The sequence below is a fragment of the Coregonus clupeaformis genome, chromosome 10 (genome assembly GCF_020615455.1).
Source record: "Coregonus clupeaformis isolate EN_2021a chromosome 10, ASM2061545v1, whole genome shotgun sequence".
Lineage (NCBI taxonomy): Eukaryota > Metazoa > Chordata > Actinopteri > Salmoniformes > Salmonidae > Coregonus > Coregonus clupeaformis.
This window is the reverse complement of record NC_059201.1, coordinates 20,835-44,289: the sequence shown is the minus strand read 5'-3', so window position 1 is coordinate 44,289 and position 23,455 is coordinate 20,835. Positions and strand designations below refer to the sequence as shown.

The window sequence follows — 23,455 nt, the reverse complement described above, 5'->3', positions numbered from 1 at the left end:
TGACATAAGTATGACATACAATGTGATTTTCTGGATTTTTAGATTCCGTCTCTCACTGTTGAAGTGTACCTATGATAGAAATTACAGACCTCTACATACTTTGTAAGTAGGAAAACCTGCAGAATCGGCAGTGTATCAAATACTTGTTCTCCCCACTGTATGTATATATATATATATATATATATATATATATATATATATATAACACACACACACATACACACACACATATATACACACACATATATATATACACATACATATACACACACACACACACACACACACACACACTACTGGTCAAAGGTTTTAGAACACCTACTCATTCAAGGGTTTTTCTTTATTTTGACTATTTTCGACATTGTAGAATAGTAGTGAAGACATCAAAACTATGAAATAACACATATGGAATCATGTAGTAACCAAAAAAAGTGTTAAACAAATCAAAATATATTTTATATTTGAGATTCTTCAAATAGCCACCCTTTGCCTTGATGACAGCTTTGCACACTTCCAACCCAAACATATTGGTTTTCAATCTATGGAGTTTTACATCTCCCCTGATATACTTTACCAACTCAGTGGCCTTGTGGTTAGTGTCTGCCCTGAAGTTGGACTGTTCGGACGGAGTTCAATCACTGGCTGAGTCATACCAAAGACTGTAAAAACTGGACCCGATGCATCTCTGTTTGGCAGTCAGCATTAAGGAGATAGATTAGGGGTTAGGCCCTGCGATAGACTAGCATCTTTTCCAAGCTGCTTCACACTGCCGAAACAGGAGATAGGCTCCTGCTCCTATGAGGCGTTCCAGCTCGCGGAAGCCAAGGCTTGTGCAACGCTACTTACGACACAGGCAGCTGGTGGCACCTTAATTGGGGAGGACGGGCTCATAGTAATGGCTGGAAAATCCTGGTTTCCATGGGTTTGATACCATTCCAGTCACCCCATTCCAGCAATTATTATGAGCCGTCCTCCCCTCACCAGCCTCCTGTGTAGTATGTGAATGATAACCGTAAGCCTCTTCCTGTCTTGTTACGTATTCCACTCTTTTTCCGGCTGTGACTGTCATGATAAGGATACTGATATTATATTGATGATATCTCTTTAATACATTTAATTTAAGTCTGAAACAGAATATTTGTTCATGTCCGACCCACTCCTTGGATGACTTCACCAAGTCAGTTAAGGAAGCAGTTTATGGTCAGCAAATTATTTATTGTGATCTCCAGGGCACCATTCCAGACATGATCACAATAAGGACATTGTTATTATTTTACGACTACTTACTGGAACACAGTAGGTGACATTGATAAAGGCTGTATTTTAACTCCTAATCTGGCAGTCTGGTCTCATAGACTAGACGTAACATAGTAAACATAAAATCCAAGAGTCTCAAATTAGTTTGATATGTTACGTTTGGTATGATTACATAAGACAGAAGGTCACTTAAGGAAAAAAACGAAAGAAGGGTGGTTGGTCAAAAATGAAAGTAGGGTGGTTGGTCGGGGTGGATGAGTGGGCGTATAACGTGAATGTCTAGCAACCCAAAGGTTGCGTGTTCGAATCTTATTATGGACAACATTAGCATTTGAGCTAATTAGCAACTATTTACTAGTTTTTAGCTACTTAGCAACTACTTAGCATATTAGCTAACCCTTTCCCTAACCTTAACCTAACTCCTAACCCTAACCCGGCTAACGTTAGCCACCTAGCTAATGTTAGCGTTAGCCACTTAGTTAACATTAGCGACAACAAATTGGAATTCGTAACATATCATACGTTTTGCAAATTCATAACATATTGTACTAATTGCAATTCGTAACATATCATACAAATTGCAATTCGTAACATATCATAATGATGGACATCCACAAATTAATACGAAAAGTAACATATCATACTAACGGGAGTGTCCCGGATTTACTTTTACTATGTTATGTCTACCCCCAAGTCCAGGTTGAATCTTGCTTTTTCATCTGAAGTATAAACACAAAGCCATAAAGTGTCTAAGTCCAACGCTGTTTCGTAATTAACAGCACGTGAGTCAGTGAAAGCATGCGGGACAGAACAATATATAAACAGCGTACGAATCTCCACTCATCATTTCATCACTGGCCTACCTGAGGAAGAGTACCTGAGGAAAACAGTGATTTACCTACTACAACAGGTAAGAGTCCTACAGCGTCTGTTCCCTAGTGTCGACTCATTCAACTTGGCTTATTTTCGCTCCCTTTCTCAGTTTAGATTTATGTATTTACTGTGGTGATTATGAACTTTTAGCTTGATTTTTATGGTTGTCTTCTGTGGGGAAATACACTTCTCTAGTGATAGTCTGAAATGATTATGTATCACTCTCCCAAATTGATTCTCCAACACGTGCTCTCCCTTTTCTTCCAGACAACCAGCATCACCATCATCACCACCATGAAGGTTCTGATCATCTTTGCATTACTTTGTCTTGCCCTCTCTGCTAGGGCAGCAGCAGGTAAGACAACAGACATCATCATTCCACATACCCAACAATGTCACTAATACAGCACAGGGTAATTCATTGTTACTGAATAATGACAATGGTTGTGTTTTCCCTTTCAAGTTCCTGTGGAGAGCGATGCTGTGGCGGTAGAAGAGCCAAAAAGTGCCCCAGGTTTGTAGCTCTAATTATGTTTGTATTGAGAGCAGTAATATAGTACTGAATCAACACTTCTCTCAATTCCCACTTGAATGAAAGTCAAATTGATTTCCTTGTTCCGTGTTTCTGCAGAGGAGGCTGTTGAGGTTGAGGCTCCTGCAGCAGAGGAGAAGCTGAGTGACGCCCCAGGTCAGTTCTTCTCTGTGGGCTTTAATCAAGCAGGAGCATCACTGTCTCTTATGTGCCTCATTTCATGATCAATTACTGATCAATGATAATTACTTCACATTGGTACAAAACAAAGTAATTAAACTACCGGTCATGTATAAAATACTAGCTATGAAAATAAATATATTGAATCTATATCTCATTGTCGGTGATTTGCTGGTGGCTTTCACAGTGATAGTCTTCTCTCATGACGTGTTTTGGTGTCTTATCAGAAGCTGAGAATGAGGCAGTTGAAGAGGTGGCTGCAGCAGCACTTGAAGCTAAAGGTAGTGACTCGCCATGATGAATGATGTTAAGTTAACGATCACTGGTTCTACTATTGATGCCTGTGTACACTGTGCAATGCATGGTCACAATGAAATAGTATTTTGGTTTTCCATCAGCAGGGAGGGAAAATACACCAGCATGACTAAATAAATATTCATATTTTACATTATGAGATCAAACGTTTTACTTCGCCAAGTTCATGCTCCTGTCAATATCAACTCCTTGGTATTACGATGTCAAATATGTTTTTAATTTTATCTTCGTCTTCATAGCGGCACGCAGGTTCTGCCCTGACGGATGGTTCAGCTACCAGTCCAAGTGTTACATGTTTGTGAACACTCCTCGGTCCTGGTTCCAAGCCGAGGTAACGCACTTCTCAATTTAACATTTAGTGTCTAAAAGCTTCAGGTGAATTAGTTACTTTGATAGCAAATTGTGCACTTTCAAAATGTCTGTACGTTTGTTATTGTGTACTGTAATAATGTCACTATGAGGGAGCTCAACCCCTTTTTTCATGTGCAGGCCTAGTGTGTGTGCACGTGTCTCATCCCTCACCTCTTCTTTCAGGAACACTGCAATGAACTGGGCGCCAGCCTGGCCTCCGCAGGCTCCTCCCCCGAGTATCGTTACCTGCAACAGATAACCAGAACAGCCAACAGAGCCACCGCCTGGATCGGTGGATTCTACCTCCAGGTGAGAGAAAGGGTCGCCCTGAAAACCTCCGCCATCTAAGCATATGCAGGGCCCCAAGTTTTTCCTGACAGTGACCTGTCAAGAAACAGTTCCGGGTCCTAGAGTTTTTCGCTCAGAGCACATGGCCAGGAAAAACTCTGGGCCTCCAGCATAAATATCTTCAGATATTTGAATCACGCAGCTAGCTATGATATCAGATCTGTTAGTGGTAATGGACAGCAGTGCAGCTGTAGCTAAGTCTCATGACTCTTTCTTTCCTCAGGGAAATTGGATGTGGATCGACCGCTCAGGAATGTATTACACCAACTGGTACAGCCAGAGCACTGCAACCAGCAACTCCTGCATGTACCTGCAATCTGCTGGTAAGACGTGAACCTAAAGATGTTACCTGAAAAGTAATGACAGGTAGCCTAGTCCCAGAACTGTAAGCCGAACGATAAAATGACTGACATGACATTTGTTTTTCCTTTGGTAGTGGGCCAGGGGTGGCGGAACTGCGGATGTGGAGGCCAATTACCATTCATCTGCGTGCACAACTATCGCTGTTAGTCAAGATTGTGAAGCATTCTCTCTGTTCAGCAACACATAAATCAGTACTTGAAGATATTGTTAATTGCTTGACATCTTTTCTAACTGCTTTCAACATTTGCTTTGTTTTACTACTGACTGTGACTAAGTGTTCTCCAAAGGGCTAAATGTGATGACATTTCAAATGGAACTGCCTATTTATGTACCTCAACCTGTATTGTTTTCCTGTAATAAACATTTTTTAAAGTACTATATTATATTACATTGTATAGGCTCGTACTTTCTGTAAGATGGCAGCATTGTCTAAGACCGTCTCTGGCCTTCAAAAGGTACATTTGCTTTTTAACTCTACGCAGGAATGAATTTGACTTGAAATAAATATAAATAAAATGAGAAGAAAGGATTTGAGACAAGGACAAAGACTGGAGGATCCTCAATTTATTGCGCCTCAATTGACCTGTTTATAGAGACCCGCCTTGGGCTCAGCTAAAGCCCAGGCAGTAACAGAAACAACTTAACATGGCAAAGTAACATGGTGTTATTTAACAAACACACTGAAAATCCAGATGAATCCATATTCAACTGAAGTCATGTAAACAGACCTTGACATCTTCATACTGTACATTGTAGAAAAGGGAACCGTAAAATAACCTAATCTCAAAATATGGTGTGGAAACCAACTTTAGAATTTACAGAAGATAAAAAGGCACCATTTTATAAGTTGTTCTATTCAAACAAAGCTTTTTACAATGAAAGTTGGTCATACACAACCTGTAGAAAGTGCAACTAGTTCTTGTCATTAAAACAAAATTTATTTTCATGAAAACAAAATTACAGTTGACAACTTGGTTAACTCAAATTCTGATGTACATTTCCTTAGGGGGTAAAAGGTAAACAACTATTAGTTTGAACCTAAAGTCATCAGTTTGGTTATACAGTGAACTGAGCAGACGCTCCAGACAACAGGCTAATGAAAACTCTTCTTTCAAGTATTTAAGTTATAGGTAGAATATGAAATTGTGAAATGTAAAATTGTGTTCCCAAGGTACAGATGTAATGTTCTTCTTCCAAGACATAGGTGACGTCTAAGTGCGGAAATCAGTTTTAGTTACTCAGAGCACCATCTAGTGGTCAATTGTACTTACTGCACTCTACTGGTACTCCCTGCTCAGTGGCTTTTCAAGTGTGTTGGGCTCCTGTGGTCTCAGGCTTCTTGGCTTTGGTGCCATCCTTTGACTTCTCTATGATGATCTGTCCTGCCTCTGATGCACCACCCTGGGTTGCATGGAGCTTGTCATTCTCTGGAGATCAAATGCAAACAAAGGGCACAGACATGAATCTTGTGTGCTCACAACCAGTGTCAATTCACTGAAGGGCTGCGTACGTCAGCTAGGCCTAAATGTTTTCTGTTTTCCCCCCTTTAACAAGAGGCTTCCTTGCCTCCTCTCCTTAGATTGGCGCTGATGTGAGAGAAACAGCCAGCTGATTTACCAAAGCTTTCACCTGTCCTGAATTTTCAGATCAAAGCAGAGGAGACGAGGTAGGTACTTTACTACAGACTGATGCAGTGCCTCTTAACCCTGGTCCTGGGGACACTTGGGCTGCACATTTTAGCTTGTTTTTTTTTAAACATAGCACTACACAGCTGATTCAAACCATCAAAGCTTGATGAGTTGATCACTTGAATCAGCTGTGTAGTGCTAGGATAAAAACAACACATTTAGGTCCCCAGGACCAGGATTAAGAAACACTGGACTATTGAAATGAACCCCATTACTTACCCTTAACTGCCACGTTGGGCCCAGACACCTTGGATACAGCTTTCTGCTTATTGACTTGTGAGCCCGGAGATTTCATTGGCGCCGATGCTCTTTTCAACCAGTCCTCAGCTGTCTAACATATTCATCACAAGCTTCAATAACAACTGTGCCATTTCATTAACGCAATGCGCAATACACACATTTCAGTCTCCACCTTCCCACCAACAACTTACCTTGATGATGAATTCTGCTTCTCTCTTGGTCTTTCTGGCCCAGAGGTCGGTGACGCTGTCGTACCAGATATGTTTCTTCTGAAAAGTCTCCAGCCGATCCTTCTCGATGAACAGCATGGCCATATCCTTGTGGAGTTGGTCTTGCACCTTTGCCGATTTCGCAAAGTCCTCAATGCGTTTCAGGAAGTGCTCCCCCTCATCCATGCCGGTTGAAGAGACCCCGATGGTCGCCATCAAGCACAACAGCCTGTAGAGCTCCGGCAAGGACTTCTTGTTTCTCCTCTGGGATCGGATCCAGTCACAGTGACGGACACTGTCCCGTTGCAGTCCTTGGTCTGCGTAAAGCTCCTTCAGGTCCGCTCTGAGCCTGTCCATGTCGAAGAAGCCACCATAGAGCTTCGCCAGGCTTTCGAAGGCCTCTGTCGGGAAATGGACATTCATTTCCGTGGACTTGTCTCGATCCAGCAGCTCGAGGAACCGTAGGTCGTCCAGATGTGTGTAACGCTCCTGGATCTGAGAGATGAGGTTTTCCAGAACTGTGTGGTACAGGGCCTTGAAGTGAGTCTGAGGGTCTTCGTCTGGCCCAATGCCGTTGCCACTTCGCTTCATCTTCCTCCGGAGGGTCTCACCTGGGTGCTCTGTATAATTGGCTGCTTGCTGGTACGCGCTTTCGAATGCAGAGTCCAACTTTTTGGTCTGAATGTGGCAAATCAGTTCAGCGAGGCAATCCTGGCAGGCTGCCACGTCCATGGCTTTGAGCTTCAGTTTGTCGAACGCAAACTCAATGTTTGGGAAGACCTGCTCGTAGGTGAAGAGCAGGAATGCAAACTCGAAATCCTCCAGGATCAAAACCAGGCTGTTGGCAGAGGAGCTGATCTCGCTGTCTATGCGAGGCTGTCTCTGGTTCATGATGTGGTACAGGGTGTCGTAAACCTCGTCGTAGTTGCTGGCCACAGCGGTAAGCAGCGTCAAGTTGAGGCGTGATATCGAAGTGAGGTCAAGGCTCAATTTAAGACGGGCTTTGAACAAGGCGCTCCAGGCTTCGTGGAATGTCTTCAGCCTTTTCAGGGAGGCTGAGAAGAATGAGGCGAAGCCCTTCAGTTGAGAAAAGAAAACAGCGGCCTCACTGATACATACAGTGCCATCACTGAGCACAGAGCCGAGGTGATGTGCGGAGGAGTTAATGAAGACAGCGTTTGGAGCCATCTCCCTCACTTTCGTATTCAGCTGGTTAAGCTCACGTTCACACACAACCTTCCTATCATAGGCATAAGCCACCAGTTTGTTCTTGATGTCAAAGTCGGCCATTTGCGCTTTTATAAAGCCACACAGCGACTGTGAATCTCGTCTCGTAACGTTATGGAAGCCAAGGAAACGCTCCTGAATGGATCCAAACTTGTCTACAAACCCCACCGTGATGGAGTGTAGGAATTGACCGCTGGCGTCGGTGTGTTCATCAATTTGCATTGCAAAGAAAGGAGCTGCTCTGATATCTTTTTTGATCTCACCTAGGAGAGCTTCGGCGCTACATGCAATCAGGTCGCTGACGCTTGGAACACAGTTAGATAGGGCAAGATTTTTCATGTGTTCCAGAGAGGCCCGAGAACTGTCATGGCAGAAGAGCGCCTTGCAAAGATCACTGTACATTTCATCGAGAGAACGGTCCCAAGGAGTTCCCTCGAAATCCCTGAACATCACATCCTCCATTACACCTAAACAAGCTGCGGCATCAATGATCCGTTTCAGCGCAGTGCGGTTTTTACGCACTTGGGTGTTGTGCTTTTCCAGCAGCGTTTTAAGAGACTTGTCCATTGTTTGTTTGGTGGGAGATGATCCAGGTATTTGAAGCTGAATCAGTCTGTTTACTTATTCCTATGCGTTAATGTTACGTTGGAGACCTAATCAGGTTATTCTCATCCTTGCAGCCTTAATGTGAACAAATAGTCCTAGATTAAGGATAAGACAGGAGATTGGAATCATACACTTTTTAAATCCTATAGGCTAGGCCTACGTATTGAAATTAATTCCAAAATGAAAGAATAGTGGTCTAAAGTTGAGCCCAAATAAATGGGAAAATTAGGCACCATTTAATGATCACCTATTCGATGGTGGCGCCTATCTTCCTTGTAAATTTACCATTGAGGCCTGCATATTTCACACAAGGAAGTGTGATGTTCAATGGCCTTGGGGCCACCATAGGTAGCCTACACGTTCTTGTTTTATCCCAGTACTAATGTTGATGATCACAAGTTTACTGGAGAACGGAGACCAAGTAGAGACTTTCGGACAAGGTGGATAATTGTATAATATAAGGCAGTTTATTCAGAGGTAAAGATATCTGTAAATAGCGTGCACGGACCCGTTCGTCAATCTCGTAGGGAGATATCTGAGAGCGAGCCCCTAAACATTGTGTGCTGACATTTTATACAATAAAATAAAGTAGGTTGATTCTAGTAGTTCTGATCTTCTGATTGGTCCTGATGAGTTGGTCGAGGTCACCTCCATTGCATTGGCTCTGAGTCGGGTTCTCTGTCTTCAGATGTTCAGCCTAAGAGAAGGGGGTTTTTGTGTGTGTGTGTGCTTAACAATGATGATGTGTGTGTGTGTGTGTGTGTGTGTGTGTGTATGTGTGTGTATGTTTAACAATGATGATGTGTGTGTGTGTGTGCGTGTGTGTATGTGTGTGTGTGTGTGTGTGTGTGTGTGTATGTGTGTGTGTGTGTGTGTGTGTGTATGTGTGTGTATGTTTAACAATGATGATGTGTGTGTGTGTGTGTGTGTGTGTGTGTGTGTGGGGGTGTGTGTGTGTATGTCCTCAGAGCAAGAACTCGTGAGTTGGGAGAACTGAGAGACCTATGGCGTGGGTGTTGTCCATAGCCACCTGCTGATAAGGCCGACAAGATAGAAGTCTTTGTGCATTGTATTAAATACAAAGGCCCAACACAAGATGGGTCATGCACAAGATTTTAGTCAGACCAAGCTATAACATTATATATTTACTACGACACTAACACACCTGACTACTCATCAAGTATTTGACAGATCAGATAAAACAGATGTTCACGCTGGGCTGTGAGCCTGAGAAGATAAAAAAAACAGGTTTGGAAACACTGAACTATTTGCCAGATTGTTGAATATTATTGATGATTGTTGAATCCACACTGCCACACAAGACAACTAAACTTTGGATCAATTTGAGGCATGAAAAAAGATGATAAACTTTGAATAGAAACTAGTACGACAAATAAGACTAGTTTTTACTCCATTGCAATCGATCCAGCCCTATGTTTTCTCACACAGACTGAAGCTAACGTTAGTTAGTTAGCTATTAACAATTCAATCAAAGGCACAATTAGAGCGAGCATCAGCAGCCAAACTCTCGCTTGCATTCAGTCCCAACAAGTCTAACAGGGCCTATTATACTGGCCAAATGTCACAAATAAACCATCCATCTCAACGGTTAACTTCGCTATAGCTTGTAATAACTTACCTCATGTCAAAAGCTCACTCGTTCGTTTCCTGCTGGCCTCTGTGACAGTGGTGGTGCGCCTGCCACGAATGAAAAAGAGAAATCTGTAGGCCTATACCGCCACCTACTGGACTTCATTGGCATAGACGAGCAAGAGCAAAGGGGGATAGGAGTTGATTGAACTACTGTAGCAGGCTGGCTACACCTATAAAATGAAAAAATCGGCTTCTACTGTAATTTAGTATAATTTAGTCACTCTGGGAACTCACATCTGTCCAATCACCTGGGCCCAGTTTTTCAAAAGTTATCTGATCGGATTTCGGCAATCCATATTTTTTTTTTTATCCACTAAACTCAGGTGAGAGCGGGTTGCTCAGCTCGTGGAGAGATACAAGCATTTCATGGGGGAGGGACCCTTTATTGTATTCATCAAAATCCCTGAATGCCATATCCTCCCTTCCACCCAAATGGAGTGCAGCAAGGAGTAGCTTGAACTATTCTCGGTTTTTACACACTTGGGCATAGTGCTTTTTCAGCTGATTTCTACATTGCTTGAATGGCCAGGTACTTCAAGTTTAACCTATCTCTGTGTATTAGCTAAGCTACTTGCATAGTTAGCACATCATTTCTACCACGAGGACAGTCAGCTAGCGTTAGCTAGCTCAGGTTAGCTAGCCAGGCTTTTATTTTAGTTACTGCAGTGGCTGTATTTATCTCCATTGCTTGCTAGCACATGAATTGTACATTTTATATCCAATGAACTCATCTCATACAATTATTTAGTCTACCGACTCCCCGACAGTTCCTCAACTTCAGCCAGTGATTCTATACTGTCTCTTGGCTCTGCTCTAGCATCTTCCATTTGATACCCGTCACAGAAAAGTGTGTAGCTCGCTACCATTTTGGACGTATAAAATAATGATATGTACTCATTGATTCTTGAAGAATATAACTTATAAATGCCTCATGAGCTAGATTCAACTGTCTTACCTCATCAGAATGCAAAATGTATGCTTTTTTTACCCCAATCTTTGTAAACAAAGTAAATGTAAACAAACACTATATAGGTTCAAAACATGGTTAAAACTATAATTTTGATATTACAGTTGGTCAGTCCTTCCATCCATAGCTCTGTCTATGAATTTGACAGTTGCTACATCACTTCAGCCCCATCCTTAAGCTTTTTACCGAAACAGGGGGGCGGCTAGGACGCTTTGTTATTGTTTCAACTGCTGACTGTCGCTTTAAGATGAAAGTGAAAGAAATAAAAAGTTATTCTAGCAATACTTAATACCCAGACCAAGTGAAATATGTATCGTCAAGAACTGTTTTCTCAATTAAATGCAATGGTATATGTTATGCTATATACAGTTGAAGTCGGAAGTTTACATACACCTTAGCCAAATACATTTAAACTCAGTTTTTCACAATTCCTGACATTTAATCCTAGTAAAAATTCCCTGTCTTAGGTCAGCTAGGATCACCACTTTATTTTAAGAATGTGAAATGTCAGAATAATAGTAGAGAGAATGATTTATTTCAGCTTTTATTTCTTTCATCACATCCCCAGTGGGTGAGAAGTTTACATACACTCAATTAGTATTTGGTAGCGTTGCCTTTAAATTGTTTAACTTGGGTCAAACATTTCAGGTAGCCTTCCACAAGCTTCCCACAATAAGTTGGGTGAATTTTGGCCCATTCCTCCTGACAGAGCTGGTGTAACTGAGTCAGGTTTGTAGGCCTCCTTGCTCGCACATGCTTTTTCAGTTCTGCCCACAAATTTTCTATAGGATTGAGGTCAGGGCTTTGTGATGGCCACTCCAATACCTTGACTCTGTTGTCCTTAAGCCATTTTGCCACAACTTTGGAAGTATGCTTGTGGTCATTGTCCATTTGGAAGACCCATTTGCGACCAAGCTTTAACTTCTTGACTGATGTCTTGAGATGTTGCTTCAATATATCCACATCATTTTCCTTCCTCATGATGCCATCTATTTTGTGAAGTGCACCAGTCCCTCCTGCAGCAAAGCACCCCCACAGCATGATACTGCCATCCCCGTGCTTCACGGTTGGGATGGTGTTCTTCGGCTTGCAAGATACCCCCCTTTTCCTCCAAACATAACGATAGTCATTATGGCCCAACAGTTCTATTTTTGTTTCATCAGACCAGAGGACATTTCTCAAAAAAGTACGATCTTTTCTCCTCATGTGCAGTTGCAAACCGTAGTCTGGCTTTTTTATGGCAGTTTTGGAGCGGTGGCTTCTTCCTTGCTGAGCGGCCTTTCAGGTTATGTCGATATAGGAGTCGTTTTACTGTGGATATAGATACTTTTGTACATGTTTGCTCCAGCATCTTCACAAGGTCCTTTGCTGTTGTTCTGGGATTGATTTGCACTTTTCGCACCAAAGTACGTTCATCTCTAGGAGACAGAACGCGTCTCCTTCCTGAGCGGTATGACGGTTGCATGGTCCAATGGTGTTTATACTTGCGTACTATTGTTTGTACAGATGAATGTGGTACCTTCAGGCGTTTGGAAATTGCTCCCAGGGATGAACCAGACTTGTGGAGTTCTACAATTTTTTTTCTGAGGTCTTGGCTGATTTCTTTTGATTTTCCCATGATGTCAAGCAAAGAGGCACTGAGTTTGAAGGTAGGCCTTGAAATACATCCACAGGTACACCTCCAATTGACTCAAATGATGCCAATTAGCCTATCAGAAGCTTCTAAAGCCATGACATCATTTTCTGGAGTTTTCCAAGCTGTTTAACGGCACAGTCAACTTAGTGTATGTAAACTTCTGACCCACTGGAATTGTAAGTGAAATAATCTGTCTGTAAACAATTGTTGGAAAAATTACTTGTGTCATGCACAAAGTAGATGTCCTAACCGACTTGCCAAAACTATAGTTTGTTAACAAGACATTTGTGTAGTGGTTGAAAAACGAGTTTTAATGACTCCAACCTAAGTGTATGTAAACTTCCGACTTCAACTGTGTATATATATATATATATATATATAGACTCAGGACAGAATACAATATTAATATTTTTTATTACAATGTAAAGTATGGATTGGATATAATGTACAAAGTGAATACCAGCTGCTTTGTCGAAATTGTATTTGTTAAAACAAACAGATAAAATATATGTAGGCTAATATTTGTAGTAGATTAAAAAAGGTGCAGAAGAGAAAACTACCTTGATCAGAATAAACTTTGTTTTCACTAGATTCCACAGCCACAAAGTCACAATTGGCTATATCGTAAAAATGTATGTATTTACTGTGAGGGAAAAAAGTATTTGATCCCCTGCTGATTTTATACGTTTTCCCACTGACAAAGAAATGATCAGTCTATAATTTTAATGGTAGATTTGTTTGAACAGTGAGAGACAGAATAACAACAAAATCCTGCAAAACGCATGTCAAAAATTTAATAAATTGATTTGCATTTTAATGAGGGAAATAAGTATTTGACCCCTCTGCAAAACATGACTTAGTACTTGGTGGCAAAACCCTTGTTGGCACCAAGTACTAAGTCAAGGCAACAAAGGAGTGGCTCATACTTATTTCCCTCATTAAAATGCAAATCAATTTATAACATTTTTGACATGCGTTTTTCTGGATTTTTTTGTTGTTATTCTGTCTCTCACTGTTCAAATAAACCTACCATTAAAATTATAGACTGATCATTTCTTTGTCAGTGGGCAAACGTACAAAACCAGCAAGGGATCAAATACTTTTTTCCCTCACTGTACATTTTTGGTCTTCATGTTAAGGTTAGGGTTAGGCATAAGGTTAGCAGTTTGGTTAGGTTTCAAATCTAACTTTAAGAAGATACATTGTAGAAACAGGCAGGGTTTATGACATTGTGGCTGTGGAAGCTAGTGACAACCAATAAACTTTGAGAGAAACTTAACTAAACAGGGGGAGATCTATTTCTGTCCAATCAGAATGTGAAGGGGTGATTTGATTTAGAAGCTTGGTGTGTCAACCCCCTCCCACTGTTGTTACAGCCACAGTAATGATAGAAGTTGTAGTAGTCACTGTCGATGTACTTTGTAATCTTAAAAATTAAATGTCAGCTAAAATTGAACTAAACAGTGATAAAATTACCTAAAATAACAATGTGATATTATTTAAAAAATAATAAATGTATGCACAGGTCAATCTGTGCCACACACATGTAGACACTTTACTTGAGACACTTAAGTCTCCTCAACATAGCAATAGAGTACGCAGAATTCAACAAACTTGGTTTTAGGTTTAGAATTTCCCCCATGATGGCACAAGACCACTAGCCTGCGTACCAGTCTGTTTAGCTAACATACCCCTCCTTGTACTCTGCCAAACAATCACGTTATTTCCAACAACCAATTAGCAACTCCTCGCAAAATCCAGCTGCATATTGAACGCTGAGATTGAAGAAAGGCCAGTCTCTATGGCACATGACACAAAGAGTGGAACGTTAGCTGAACACACTGGTACCCAGGCTACAAGACCACAACATCCTCGTCAGAATGCAGATTAGAATGTTACGGCCATGGAACATTTTGTGCCAACGGTAGTTTGCTGCAGTTACTTTGTATATCTATAGCTCCTTAAGCTTTACACAGGTGTTTCTCCACGCAGTGTTTCTGAGTGAAACACCTGCCACACCGCTCACAGCCAAAGGGCTTCTCCCCAGTGTGAACCCTCTCGTGAGTTTTAAGGTTACAGAGGTAGGCAAAGCTCTTGCCGCAGTAGTTGCAGATGAACGGACGCTCCCCCGTGTGAGTAAACCGGTGGGTCTTAAGAGTCTGCTTCGTACCGAAAGCCTTCCCGCATATCTCGCAGCCGAAAGCCCTGCTGTGACTGGTCGAGTGTGCGATGAGAGCGCTCTTATTGTAAAACGTCTTGCCGCACGTCTCGCAGTCCAACCTCGTGCCGAAGCCGTGAGCGGCTGCCATATGATTCTTCAGACTCTGAGCGTGACGGAACGCCTTGCCACACTCCTCACACTCGTGCTCACCCTCCCTCCCCCTGTGAGAGAGCTGGTGTTTCTTGAGGTTGTTGATCTGGGAGAAACCCTTGCCGCACTGTTTGCAGACGAACGGCCTCTCCCTCGTGTGAACCCGCTCGTGGATTATCAGTTGGCTACAGTAGTTGAAGAGTTTGTTGCAGTACGAACAGGCGTGCATTTCCCTGGCCGTGAGGTGGTCGACTATCTTGTTTTCTGCGTCACTGGGGGTGAAGCTGACCGTGTCGCTCTCCGATCCCGGCTCAGACTTGACCCACATCTCCAGCTCCTGGCTGAAGCCTTGGCTGGTGTCTTCTTCCTCGGGCTCTGCGGTGGAGCTGTGGTGCGCCTCCGACTGGTTCTCGTCCATGGCCTGGAAATCATTTTCTAGGGACAGGCAACCTGCAGAAACAGGGAGAGTCAAGTGACGGTTATGGAGCATTTGTTGACAATAACAACGTAGTTTAGCGGGAAGTATCAGAACAACATGCGTTTTAACATTCAAGTTAGTTGTCATTTAAAGTCAGCTTTAACATGAGATAAGATAATGACTTGTTTATCCCTGTTGGGAAATGTTGGTTGCGGCTCTGTGCATACATAAAAGCACAGAGCCGCACAGAGCACATGTTTCAAGCAGACCACCATAGTCCCCGTGCCCAAGAACTCTAAGATAACCTGCCTAAATGACTACCGACCCGTAGCACTGACGTCTGTAGCCATGAAGTGCTTTGAAAGACTGGTCATGGCTCACATCAACAGCATAATCCCAGAAACCCTAGACCCACTCCAATTTGCATACCGCCCCAACAGATCCACAGATGATGCAATCTCTATCGCACTCCACACTGCCCTTTCCCACCTGGACAAGAGGAACACCTACGTGAGAATGCTATTCATTGACTACAGCTCAGCATTCAACACCATAGTGCCCTCTAAGCTCATCACTAAGCTAAGGATCCTGGGACTAAACACCTCCCTCTGCAACTGGATCCTGGACTTCCTGACGGGCCGCCCCCAGGTGGTAAGGGTAGGTAACAACACATCTGCCACACTGATCCTCAACACGGGGGCCCCTCAGGGGTGCGTGCTCAGTCCCCTCCTGTACTCTCTGTTCACCCATGACTGCATGGCCAGGCACGACTCCAACACCATCATTAAGTTTGCCGACGACACAACAGTGGTAGGCCTGATCACCGACAACGATGAGACAGCCTATAGGGAGGAGGTCAGAGATCTGGCCGTGTGGTGCCAGGACAACAACCTCTCCCTCAACGTGACCAAGACAAAGGAGATGATTGTGGACTACAGGAAAAAAAAGAGGACTGAGCACGCCCCCATACGTACGGCCCAGTACATCACTGGGGCAAAGCTCCCTGCCATCCAGGACCTCTATACCAGGCGGTGTCAGAGGAAGGCCCTCAAAATTGTCAAAGACTCCAGCCACCCTAGTCATAGACTGTTCTCTCTGCTACCGCACGGCAAGCGGTACCGGAGTGCCAAGTCTAGGTCCAAAAGACTTCTCAACAGCTTCTACCCCCAAGCCATAAGACTCCTGAACAGCTAATCATGGCTACCCGGACTATTTGCACTGCCCCCCCCACCCCATCCTTTTTACGCTGCTGCTACTCTGTTAAGTATTTATGCATAGTCACTTTAACTCTACCCACATGTACATATTACCTCAACTACCTCAACTAGCCGGTGCCCCCCGCACATTGACTCTGCAACGGTACCCCCCTGTATATATAGCCTCCCTACTGTCACTTTATTTTACTGTATATATAGCCTCCCTACTGTCACTTTATTTTACTTCTGCTCTTTTTTTCTCAACACTTTTTTGTTGTTGTTGTTTTATTCTTACTTTTTTTGTTTAAAATAAATGCACTGTTGGTTAAGGGCTGTAAGTAAGCATTTCACTGCAATGTCTGCACCTGTTGTATTCGGCGCATGTGACCAATAAAATTTGATTTGATTTGATTTGATTTGATACTCAAACAGAGAAGGGACAGTAAACACAGGTAGAAAAAGTGCAGTTCATAAGCGATCAACTATTAATCTGTCCACTATATACACACAACAGAACACTGTCAACGTGATCACAGTGTTAGTAGTATCGACAGATATAACTACCATTTTCTTCTCCACTGATGTGCTCTACTTCCTCCAGGTGACTAGCCTCCACAACCTCCTCCGGCCTGTCCAGGTGACTAGTCTCCACAACCTCCTCCGGCCTGTCCAGGTGACTAGTCTCCACAACCTCCTCCGGCCTGTCCTCACCTTCAGGGTCTGTTTGTAAAATGATCTGTTTCACATCAGGACACTGCAACAAATAGGAGGTTAAATGTTTAAACTAACATTTAAAGCCTTTATACCACTTCTATAACATACAAGCCACTGAACTCCAAAGCTAACGTTTGTATGTGGACAGAAATTGAACAACATGGGTGAGTGACTGCCACTGACCCACAGGTACTTTGTATTTTAGATCAATACTTTTCTCTCTGACACACGGGGGTTGTCAATATAACGTTACAGTTAAGAGTAAAAAGTGGTCAATTTGGAAAAAACAAGAACATAATGAGAGGTGTTGTTCCATCCGAGTCTTATAATTCATTCATACAGTACATAATCCATGTAGCTAGGCCAACATTGACATGTAGCAGTTCAAGGACCAGACACCATAAATATGAGTGTGAACCAACCTCCTCCTTCACTGTGCTGCGCTGCGGTGCACTGGTTTCTCCCACTTCGTGCCTCTCACTCACAGCCAACTGCTTGTCCGGAAACCACTGGTCCCCCACCGCTTTATTATTCTCTGCACACAACAATAAAAGGATGACGTAGGCTACTTATAGTGACTTTTTACATGCATGATTACACAGAGATAGCTAGCTGCAGTCGCTATAAGAGAAAATCGTCACACTACAACGTACGGATCTCGTCGCAAAGCTGAACTTCTAAAGATATGTCAACAGAAGGGTTGCGCCGCTTTGGTCTCTCGGTCCTGAACTCGATTTGCATACAGTGCAATGCCTTCCGAAGAGCATCGTTCTCTCCCCGTTGTCGGGATATCTCCGAGAATAGAAGGGCAGAACTGTAATCGACCAGTTTTGTAATCTCTGCAACGGCAGATGTCGTCAGCGTCTCCATAATTGAAGAAAGTTGTGCCTGGAAAGACCCGTTTACAGACATTTCGACCGTTCTAACGAGCGCTCAATACACAGAAATCTCACGATGGCTGAATGGCCGACGTTGATCAACTTCCGGTAGAAAATACTAAAATCGGTGCCACTGTAAAAACATCTACTGATGCTCCAACGCCTCTTCCACGCCCCTTCGATAGCTCAGTTGGTAGAGCGGAGGACTGTAGAACGCTAAATGCTGAAATCCTTAGGTCGCTGGTTCAAATCCGGCTCGAAGGAGGACATTTTTCCTACCTCATAAATGCACGCAAAATATATAACTCTACCTGTTGTTCGTCCATTCCCCTATAGAGAATAAAACGTGCAGTTCCATTTTCCTTAAATAATCTAGGTTTACAACCCAATCATACAGAATAATGAAAAATACACAGTTTATCCACAACTCCACACATTGTGGTCCTTCGATAGCTCAGTTGGTAGAGCGGAGGACTGTAGAACGCTAAATGTGGAAATCCTTAGGTCGCTGGTTCAAATCCGGCTCGAAGGAGGACTTTTTTTCCTACCTCATAAATGCGCGCAAAATATATAATTTAACCTGTTGTTCGCACATCTCCCAGTAGAGAATAAGACTTGCACCTCTAGTGTCCCTAAGGAGTAGTCTAGGTTTACAAACCCTAGGATACAGAAGAATTCCAAACATACGTGGACCTTCGATAGCTCAGTTGGTAGAGCGGAGGACTGTAGAATGTTATAGTACTGGAATCCTTAGGTCGCTGGTTCAAATCCGGCTTGAAGGAATGTGTTTTTGTAATCATGTCATAAATGTAACATCAGCCAACGAGCCATTCAAAAGTCGACAATGACTGCTACCATCTTATTATAGTGGTGTGGATAGAGTTGCAGTCAGTGGGTGACAATTTGCGCAAGTAAAGAAGGCGCAAAAAGAGTAGTTCCCTGACCGGGAATCGAACCCGGGCCGCGGCGGTGAGAGCGCCGAATCCTAACCACTAGACCACCAGGGAAGGATACAACACTGCAAATCGGTTCACAATTTGAAATGGTACGTATGTGTAATAACTAAATCCATTTTCAATGCGAGTTGGATCTAATGGGCCCCATCCCAAAACAACCCCTAGCCCTTACTCCGTACAAACACATTTGAGTAGATCTTAAAGGATAGTTCTGTCGCTAGGAGTTGTTTTAAATCAGTGGTAGTCAAACTATTTCAGCGGGGTACCCATTTTTTCTGCCAGAATTTCTTCGGACCCCAACTTTTCCCCAAATTATTTCTCGCGGCCCCATCCCACCCCACTAGGGGTCACTAATGTAAATTTATCTGGATATTGATAATGCTTCTTCAAAGAGTGCATACTGCATATCATGGACGACATTGATGACTCATAAAATATCAGTACTTTGATTTTGTGCCCTATAGCAATACTTTGTTTGTACTAGTCTATGTGCTCAGCCATTCCAGAAACAACCCCTAGCACCATGTCTATCCTTTAAAATAGGGGGTGGGGTGGGATGGGGCCGCGAGAAATAATTGGGGGAAAAGTTGGGGTCCGAAGAAATTCTGGCAGAAAAAATGGGTACCCCGCTGAAATAGTTTGACTACCACTGATTTAAAACAACTCCTAGCGACAGAACTATCCTTTAAGATCTACTCAAATGTGTTTGTACGGAGTAAGGGCTAGGGGTTGTTTTGGGATGGGGCCCATTAGATCCAACTCGCATTAAAAATGGATTTAGTTATTACACATACGTTCCATTTCAAATTGTGAACCGATTTGCAGTGTTGTATCCTTCCCTGGTGGTCTAGTGGTTAGGATTCGGCGCTCTCACCGCCGCGGCCCGGGTTCGATTCCCGGTCAGGGAACTACTCTTTTTGCGCCTTCTTTACTTGCGCAAATTGTCACCCACTGACTGCAACTCTATCCACACCACTATAATAAGATGGTAGCAGTCATTGTCGACTTTTGAATGGCTCGTTGGCTGATGTTACATTTATGGGTCATCAATATCGTCCTTGATATGCAGTATGCACTCTTTGAAGAAGCATTATCAATATATACAGAAGGTAAAGAATTACTAACAAATGTAAATTAATCTGGATATTGATAATGCTTCTTCAAAGAGTGCATATTGCATATCAAGGACAATGGTAATAATTCAAGCAGCCAAACTTGATTCAAACCGCAAATAGCTAGGTTTCCATAAAACCAAAACAGAGCGCCCAACGTGGGGCTCGAACCCACGACCCTGAGATTAAGAGTCTCATGCTCTACCGACTGAGCTAGCCGGGCTGTCGCTAAGCAACAGTTGGTCGGCAATATATTTGAAATCTATCTATAGTACAGTTTTTTTTCCCCCTTCCTTTCTGTATGTAAGGTTTGAAAGAACCTGTCTGCTGAAATGGGAGTGTAAGTCCCGCAATGGTGGGCGCACGTGCGCATTGGAGTGTAGCGGTAGAGCAATGGACCTGTTCCATCACAAGTTCCATTGTTGGATGTTACCACAAAATGTAGTCACAAAAGTATTTTGTAGCTAACGTTACATCACTGTTGTAGCTCATATATAACCATTGTCAGATGTTTTTGTCAGCTATTTGCAACCAGTCTCTTTTTATTGCAATAGAAGGCTTTCTGGAACTAATGTCAGCTAGCTAGCTACAGCTTTGACATCTGACCGCCAGCCTGCTGCTAGCTAGCTAGCTATCAACTACGTGAACTCTACAATTTCGCAATGATGTGCTAGCCTTGGGCTTGATATGGCACCAACTACATTGCAATACACAGTAAATATATTATATATATTTTGAGTTTCATACCGTAAAGGTAAAGAGGTAAACTTAGAGGTTTTAAAGACTTTCAGCAGTTGAACACGAGGCTTTGAGTGGGAGTTCACACATGGAGCTGATGTAGAAGAATAGTCAATTTTCAATTTTGGTGTGAAGCCAGTTCATACTACCTAATATGGCAAATAGAGGGGTTCTCTGTCTGATCAAATCAGTACAATCAGTCCAACTATATTTCATAACAGAAAAGGACATCAAAACAAACAACTCTTCATTCGATTCTTTATTTCTGTATTAATCATTTGTATTCCAGCAATTGTTTTATGTACATATTTTTTGATGTTTCACGTATTATTCACTTTACACGCAGCACCCTTCCCAACCTCTTCACCAAGAATGAGGTAAAACACCTAATCCGTTGCCCTCAAACGAACAATTGGACAATGATGAAGAGATGCTGTGTGAAGACGTTTCACATCAAAAGACACTTGAGGTTGTAGTAGTAGATGAACAACTGGGTCATCTGAATGGGGAAAGGGGACATACGGAAGGGGCTGGGTGTGAAGGCTTTTGTTCCAGCCCTGCTATAACACACCTGATTCCGCTAATCAAGGTTCCTGATGGGCAGATGGTTAGTAGATTCAGATGGGTTGGGGTTAGCTCAGCGTTTCCCAAACTCGGTCCTCGGGACCCAAAGGGGTGAACATTTTGGTTTTTGCCCTATCGCTACACAGGTGATTCAAATGATCAACTCATCATCAAGCTTTGATAATTTGAAAACCAAAACCAAAATGTGCACCCCCTGACCAAGTTTGGGAAATGCTAGGCTAGCCTGACTACCCATTCACATTCCTCCAGCCAAACGCCATGCCCTATGGCAGGGATGGGCAACTCCAGTCCTCGTGGGCCTGATTGGTGTCACACTTTTTTCCCCCTAGCACCAGCTAAGACACCTGAGTCCAATAAGCAACGAATCATGATCTTCAGTTTAGAATGCAATTAGTTTAATCAGCTGTGTTTGCTAGGGATGGCTCCCGAGGACTGGAGTTGCCCTCCCTGCCCTATGGAGTGATCGATAGAGTAGTGGAATGAAATTCAGGATGAGTCGTCAGGCAACACAATTAGTTTCATCCGATGTGCTTGCTAGGGATGGCCCAAGAGGACTGGAGTTGCCCAAATGCTCATCTCCTTTATAAAAGTAAGCAGCACTCGTTTTATTGACACGACCCCTTTCCATACATACAACAGGTACATACAGTACAAACAGCAAGACATCGGTTCAGCATCAACGTCTATCTGAATTGTAAAAGGCAGAGAAGCAAGTAATTTCCAGTCCCCATCAAGGTTGTTTTGCCCTATGGAGTGATCGATAGAGTAGCGGAATTAAATTCAGGATGTAAAGCAGGGCTGGAACAAACGCCTGCACATGCAGGTCTCCAGGAGGAGGGCTGGCCACCCTTAGGGGCTTGGTATAAAAGTACATTACATTATAAAGTCAGAAAGTCTACCTTCAAATTCCTTTTCACAAAGAAAAGACACTTAGATACAGAACTTTTGTACACCGTGGAGGGAAAAAAAGTACTATCACTTGTCAACTCAACCGTAAGAAAGATTTGGGGAAAAAATGACAGACATTAACAATGCTTATGTACAAAATGAAAGAGCTGAATATACCATTTGATCAAGACAACTGTTGAAACACTTTATTTTTTAAAAGTTAACTAACAGACAATTTGAAAGAAAGAAAGAAAGAACAGAAAAGGGTATTGTGATAATAATGGGCTAAAAATGACCAAGTGTGCTGTTTGGTAATATAATCATACCTCAAAACATGTTGATGTACAAACAGTACACATTCAAACGCATGTCAAGTATAAAGGCATGCATATGTTATATGCATGAGCTCACACACACACACACACTGGTCATGTAACATCCCTATAAATAGGTCCTTCATAGACCCAACTCTGAGACTGGACAGGTGTAGTGGCCGGTGGTGCAGAGGGTCTCCATCAGGAACAAGGCCAGCAGGTGGTACACTGCACTCCCAATCAGTTGCATTGAAGCCAATCCATCCAATGCAATGGAGGCAGCCATTTTGTATATGCTTTACAGTGTGGATATGCTACGGATGTTGTTAGTATAATACTGAGGTTTTTACTGGTTTTAGTGTGATCATTAATGTAATGGAAAAACTCAGTTCTTCTTCACAGGCTATTCTGTTCCTTCTCTGACTCTCTCCTCACCTACTAACACACCACAACCAGTCCAATCTTTAAGTTCTTGGTTTCTCGCGTCTTTTCACCTGGTTTCAAACACTGGCGGCTCATATCACGGACCATTTCTCAACTGCGTCTTCCCAAGGAATCTCAAATGCTCGTCTCCTTTATAAAAGTAAGCAGCACTCGTTTAATTGACATGTCCCCCTTTCCATACACACAACAGGTACATACAGTTCAAACAGCAAGACATCGGTTCAGCATTAACTTCGATCTGAATTGTAAAAGTAAGGGAAATAAATAATTTCCAATACTCATCAAGGTTGTTTTATGGACAGTACCATATATAGCTTCTGGGCTTACTGCCATAGTATCGTATCGTAACATACAACCGTACAACAACCGTGACTTCAAATCATTCAGAGTATAAAATAAAACATTGAAATATATGTAAAGAGGTATGATGCATGGAATGATGTTACATGAAGATAA

General features: G+C 42.6%; 3 protein-coding genes and 6 non-coding genes across 9 annotated transcripts; 5 read left to right on the top strand and 4 right to left on the bottom strand.

Moving 5' to 3' along the window:
• The first annotated feature begins 2,411 nt into the window (after nucleotides 1-2,411).
• On the top strand, nucleotides 2,412-4,604 carry LOC121558646 (ladderlectin-like). The gene is made up of 8 exons (XM_041872060.2): nucleotides 2,412-2,485; nucleotides 2,594-2,644; nucleotides 2,762-2,816; nucleotides 3,056-3,123; nucleotides 3,397-3,488; nucleotides 3,692-3,817; nucleotides 4,080-4,179; nucleotides 4,293-4,604. Exons 1-8 carry the CDS (start codon nucleotides 2,425-2,427, stop codon nucleotides 4,364-4,366), a joined length of 627 nt encoding a protein of 208 aa, XP_041727994.1. The 5' UTR covers nucleotides 2,412-2,424; the 3' UTR covers nucleotides 4,367-4,604.
• Nucleotides 4,605-5,222: 618 nt separating this feature from the next.
• On the bottom strand, nucleotides 5,223-7,703 carry LOC121558638. The gene is made up of 3 exons (XM_041872051.2): nucleotides 6,339-7,703; nucleotides 6,127-6,238; nucleotides 5,223-5,646 (listed from the first exon to the last, which is right to left on the bottom strand). The coding sequence occupies exons 1-3, from the start codon at nucleotides 7,644-7,646 to the stop codon at nucleotides 5,525-5,527; spliced, it is 1,542 nt and encodes a 513-aa protein (XP_041727985.2). The 5' UTR covers nucleotides 7,647-7,703; the 3' UTR covers nucleotides 5,223-5,524.
• Nucleotides 7,704-13,577: 5,874 nt separating this feature from the next.
• LOC121558640 (zinc finger protein OZF) lies at nucleotides 13,578-18,050 on the bottom strand. Its single transcript, XM_041872053.2, has 4 exons — nucleotides 17,738-18,050; nucleotides 17,507-17,619; nucleotides 16,935-17,124; nucleotides 13,578-15,206 (listed from the first exon to the last, which is right to left on the bottom strand). The coding sequence occupies exons 1-4, from the start codon at nucleotides 17,994-17,996 to the stop codon at nucleotides 14,407-14,409; spliced, it is 1,362 nt and encodes a 453-aa protein (XP_041727987.2). The 5' UTR covers nucleotides 17,997-18,050; the 3' UTR covers nucleotides 13,578-14,406.
• An 87-nt stretch (nucleotides 18,051-18,137) lies between these two features.
• trnay-gua lies at nucleotides 18,138-18,226 on the top strand. The gene is given in 2 exon segments: nucleotides 18,138-18,174; nucleotides 18,191-18,226. It is a non-coding gene; the product is annotated as a tRNA-Tyr (tRNA).
• A 179-nt stretch (nucleotides 18,227-18,405) lies between these two features.
• On the top strand, nucleotides 18,406-18,494 carry trnay-gua. The gene is given in 2 exon segments: nucleotides 18,406-18,442; nucleotides 18,459-18,494. It is a non-coding gene; the product is annotated as a tRNA-Tyr (tRNA).
• Nucleotides 18,495-18,654: 160 nt separating this feature from the next.
• trnay-gua lies at nucleotides 18,655-18,744 on the top strand. Its single transcript is given in 2 exon segments — nucleotides 18,655-18,691; nucleotides 18,709-18,744. It is a non-coding gene; the product is annotated as a tRNA-Tyr (tRNA).
• Nucleotides 18,745-18,897: 153 nt separating this feature from the next.
• trnae-cuc lies at nucleotides 18,898-18,969 on the bottom strand. The gene has a single exon. It is a non-coding gene; the product is annotated as a tRNA-Glu (tRNA).
• Nucleotides 18,970-19,754: 785 nt separating this feature from the next.
• trnae-cuc lies at nucleotides 19,755-19,826 on the top strand. Its single transcript has one exon. It is a non-coding gene; the product is annotated as a tRNA-Glu (tRNA).
• A 354-nt stretch (nucleotides 19,827-20,180) lies between these two features.
• On the bottom strand, nucleotides 20,181-20,253 carry trnak-cuu. The gene has a single exon. It is a non-coding gene; the product is annotated as a tRNA-Lys (tRNA).
• Nucleotides 20,254-23,455: the final 3,202 nt, after the last annotated feature.